The sequence below is a fragment of the Sinocyclocheilus anshuiensis genome, unplaced genomic scaffold (genome assembly GCF_001515605.1).
Source record: "Sinocyclocheilus anshuiensis isolate Anshui unplaced genomic scaffold, SAMN03320099.WGS_v1.1 scaffold34, whole genome shotgun sequence".
Classification (NCBI taxonomy): domain Eukaryota; kingdom Metazoa; phylum Chordata; class Actinopteri; order Cypriniformes; family Cyprinidae; genus Sinocyclocheilus; species Sinocyclocheilus anshuiensis.
Genome location: NW_015544124.1, coordinates 9,332 through 13,677, shown reverse-complemented (window position 1 = coordinate 13,677; position 4,346 = coordinate 9,332). Strand labels below are relative to the sequence as shown.

At 37.8% G+C, this 4,346-nt stretch overlaps 1 protein-coding gene across 1 annotated transcript in view; it reads left to right on the top strand.

Moving 5' to 3' along the window:
- The window catches only part of LOC107694829 (ankyrin repeat domain-containing protein 27), a 19,612-nt gene that overhangs the window by 8,912 nt on the left and 6,354 nt on the right, over nt 1-4,346 (top strand). The window contains exons 11-13 of the mRNA XM_016494526.1: nt 1,188-1,266; nt 1,383-1,515; nt 3,776-3,856. Of these exons, the coding sequence (XP_016350012.1) occupies nt 1,188-1,266; nt 1,383-1,515; nt 3,776-3,856 (293 nt within the window). The remainder of the gene's footprint in view (nt 1-1,187; nt 1,267-1,382; nt 1,516-3,775; nt 3,857-4,346) is intronic.

Sequence of the window (4,346 nt, the reverse complement as noted above, 5' to 3'; positions counted from 1 at the left end):
TGTGTGTGTGTGTGTGTGTGTGTGTGTGTGTGTGTGTGCGTGCGTGTGCGTGTGAAGGTTTGTCTAAATTTCCTCTTTCTAACCGGACTGCTTCTGCATGGCTCCTGTAAACGGATTAAACAGTGTACACTTAGTCCCGAACAGATTGTCCTCTGTGTCACCTCAGTCTTTAGTTTTCAGTTGCCAGAGCCCTGGCAGAGCAATAGCACTTGCAGTATGTGTAAACTAGAGGAATGCTCTCCTAATGTCTGTTTGTCAAACAGCTTGTTAAGTAATTTTCCCAATTTAGCCGAAACAAGGTACTGAAGGCAGATAGAAAAACTGTGTAGGTCTGGCACAAGAGGTTCTGTCCATTTTTATGTTGTCCTGTGCTTGTTTTCTTCAGGTTTCGGTCATATGTTATAGCCTTGTGTACTCGCAGTTGTTGGTAACATGTCTGAACATTAAACACAAATTATCAATACAATAATAATAATAATAGCCTTTATTATTATTATTGTTGTTGTTGTTGTTGTTGTTATTATTCTTATCATTATTATTGTACATTGTGGTATTGTTTGTTCTACTATATTTTATTAATGCAGAATTGAATTAAACTAATAATTTTATTAAGGGCTAATTATCATGATAGTAATGTAAACAATCTCTTTAGTCGTAAAAAAAAAAAAAAGGCTTAATTTCCTCACACAAAAATAAATAGCGAGAGATTCACCCATACAGCCTGGTCCATAATGAAACCTATTCTAGCCAAAAATGGCAGTCTACACAGATTATGTTTTATTTATTTTCAAGACTTTTCTAACTTTTAATTGTTACCCATACAGCGTGCAACTAAATTGTTAGATTATTCAATTAATAAAGTATTAGTGTCCTTCATTAATTGAACTGAAACTGAAAAAAAAATAAAAATAATGTATGTAGTCTTTTTGGTTAAAACTGCAATCTGTAAATTATATACAGTTGTGATCAATTATATGTTGTTTACTTGCTACTACAAAATTCTGAATAAACTGAAGATGAAAATCGTTCACATTTTGCCAAACCCAGCATCTAGTTCTTCCTATGAAGCACTCATTGTATCAGTTTGATGGACTGAATGCTCAGATTGGCAGTTTTGAAAAGCTCTTGTGATTTGTGTGTGCAGTATGTATCAGCTCATCACAGACCGTGTGTGTCTCTTTCAGCAGTGAGCATTGAGGCCATGTGTGCTGATGATCTCCTGTTAGTCATTCTCTATCTGCTAATCAAAACAGAAATCCCTAACTGGTGAGTCGAGTGCTGTATTCTCTGCATCACACTTTCAAGAACAGTGATTTATTAATTGAATGTCTTTAACAGTCACACAAGAGTGCAGGAGAATGTTATTCTGGTGTTTTCTTCAGGATGGCGAATCTGAGTTACGTAAAGAACTTCCGCTTCCCTAAGTCCAGTAAGGATGAGCTGAGTTACTGTCTCACCTCGTTTGAGGCTGCGGTGGAGTACATCAGCCAGGGAAACCTCACCCAGAGCGCTCTGGTAAGCTACGGCAGCGGTAACAATGGTTGAGACTAGGGCTGCACGAGTAATCGCATGCGATATTTAATGCGCAAAACCACGTTCATATTCGCACGATTTTTTGCGCAGCTCGTCAGTGAACAGCGGCTCTGTGTAGTTAATGCTGCTCAATGTGAAAGCACGCAGGTGATGGAGATTTACCGCTGATTACAGAACCGTCTTTACTGACAAGATGCGCGTTAAATATCGCATGCGATTAATCGTGCAGCCCTAGTTGAGACAATCACGTTTTGGTTCAGGTCCTAGTAGTGATGATAATCCAACAACTAGTGGACTGAATCCTCCTCAAAAAACCCGCAACAAGTGGGTAAAGGAACATTTCACTCAAAAATGGAAAAAGAGAGCTTTTAGCAGAATGTGCACGCTGCTCCTTTCCATATAATGCAAGTAGGGCTGGGCGATTTACCGGTAGACACAATAAACCAGTAGATATTTGTCAATCTATAGAGATATTGGATTATCGTCTCAATCACAGTTGAGCTCAGTGTGAAGTTCTAGCTCCACGCCCTCACGAAAGTTTATCATTTACTTGCGTTTTTACATCTTGTGGTTTAAAAACAAACAATTTTAAACCATTCAAGTTCAATAAGCCGCAAAAAATAACTCAATTCGGTACTTGAGCACCGTCTGAGAGACAGTTTCTGTGCGCGCACACACACATAATGCTGCCGGTCACCATGTGCGTAAGTAAAAAAAATGAGTCATTACACGGTTTACTGCACTTAAACTAGGGCTGAATGATTAATTGCATTTGCGATAATATCGCGATATGAAAAAACGCGATTTTTCAACTGCAGAGACTGCGATTACACTCAGTCACGTGACACGCGAGAGTAAAGAGGTGAGTTCGACTTGAAGATCGTCGGTGTATGACATCAAAGTACGGCGAGAGAAAGCATAAGGAGACGTCTGCGCTCTTATAGCTCTCGCAGTACTTTGATGACACACACCCATCGGTCTACTCTAAGCAGCGCTGCTTCAAGTCGAACACATCTAAACAGTCTTCAGAGGAAGCATCAAGTTGGCACGCTACAGTGTTGCCAAGTCCGCGGTTTGGGGAACCCCGTGTATTTTACCCCCTGGAACGCAACTTTTACCGGTGGACCCCTCGAAACGCCATTGGGCTAGTTTTGAGTAGCAATTGGGCGGGTTTTGTTGTGAAAACCTGGCCACCCTGGCACGCTACACGCGGAAATGTTTGAAAGCGTATATTAACGTACTTCAAAACGGCACATTGAAATTACTCAAGCAGTAACAGTGTTACGGTGCATTTAATTACTGAAGACTTAGACCTATTTCATCGTAACATATAGGCCTGGCCTACAGAAAAGAACATTTAAGTTTAATCTATCTAATATCGTATTAGTCATACTATAAAATGATTTATAGCTTGTCTTTGACTAATACAGAACATAAAGAGCTTTAAAAAATAATTGTATATGAAATCGCAATAGTGGTATAAAAAAAATATCGCAATTAGATTATTTTCCAAAATCGTTCAGCCCTAAATTTAACTGTCAAATATACACAAAAATGATAAATTATGAGAATCCTTGAAATTCACATTTCCAACAGGAATCCACATGATCAGGGAGTTCTCCACACGGATGTTGATCATTCACTACTCTTGACTGAATAACTTTTGGAAATTTAATAAAGATTAATCTGGATACTTAATTTATACAGTGAAGGCTATGCAGGATTTTTTTTTCTTCATTCAGTTTCTGTAGCATTTCTTTTTTTCTCATAGATGTACATGAAAAACTTAAACTCTTTTTGTTCTATTGTATTTATTTGTCCTGTTGTAATTTGTTTGTTTCTATGTTTTTACTGTTTACTTGTATTCAATAAACTTGAGATTTTGTAAAATATATTATCTAGGCTAGTATTATTTTTTTGCAGTGATATCGAAACTGGTGTGGAGAATTATGAAAATTTCAATAGTATCAAAAAATGTTATATCTACCTTATTTCAAACAAGAATGACTATATAGTGATATATATATATATATACACACACACACACACACACACACACATATATATATATATATATATATATGTATATATATGTGGTCATAAGAAAAATCTTTAATCTTACATGTCTCAGTGTTTTAGTTTAGTCACATGCATTTAGGATTGTGGGAACTAACCACATACTAAATACACACACCTCCCGTAGCTGCATGTCTTGTCTATAAATGTGCGCTGTGGTCCACAGGGGTCAGGAGATAGACTGTCCTTCAGACAGAAGGTGGACCTGCTGTCCCAGAATGCTACACCTATAGACCGGCTGTTTGAGGTGAGCACCTTTGGCTGTTTGTGTAGCTAGTTTCAACTTTACTGCCCACTTCCTGTTAACACCAGAGGAAGAAATATCACATTTAGTGCTCATAGTAAGAGCTTTCCTCAAAAACAAACAATTGTATCTCATAACTGATGACAGACATTATACAAATAAAAATCAGATTTATTCAAAAAGCCAGGCAGACTTATTTTTGACTTGCTCAAGAACCGGAATTAAAACCTTACAGTAGTTAAGACAAACACCAAGAAAAAATTGTCTCAAAATTGGTTCTTGATTGAATAAATATATGATTTATGAGACCATTTGCAGTGTTGAATTAGTTCAATTGACACTAAGTGTGTGTGTGTGTGTGTGTGTGTCTGTGTGTTTGTGTCTGTGCGTGTGTGTCTGTGTGTGTGTGTCTGTGTGTCTCTCTCTCTGTGTGTGTCTGTGTGTTTGTGTCTGTGCGTGTGTGTCTGTGTGTCTCTCTCTCTGTGTGTGTGTG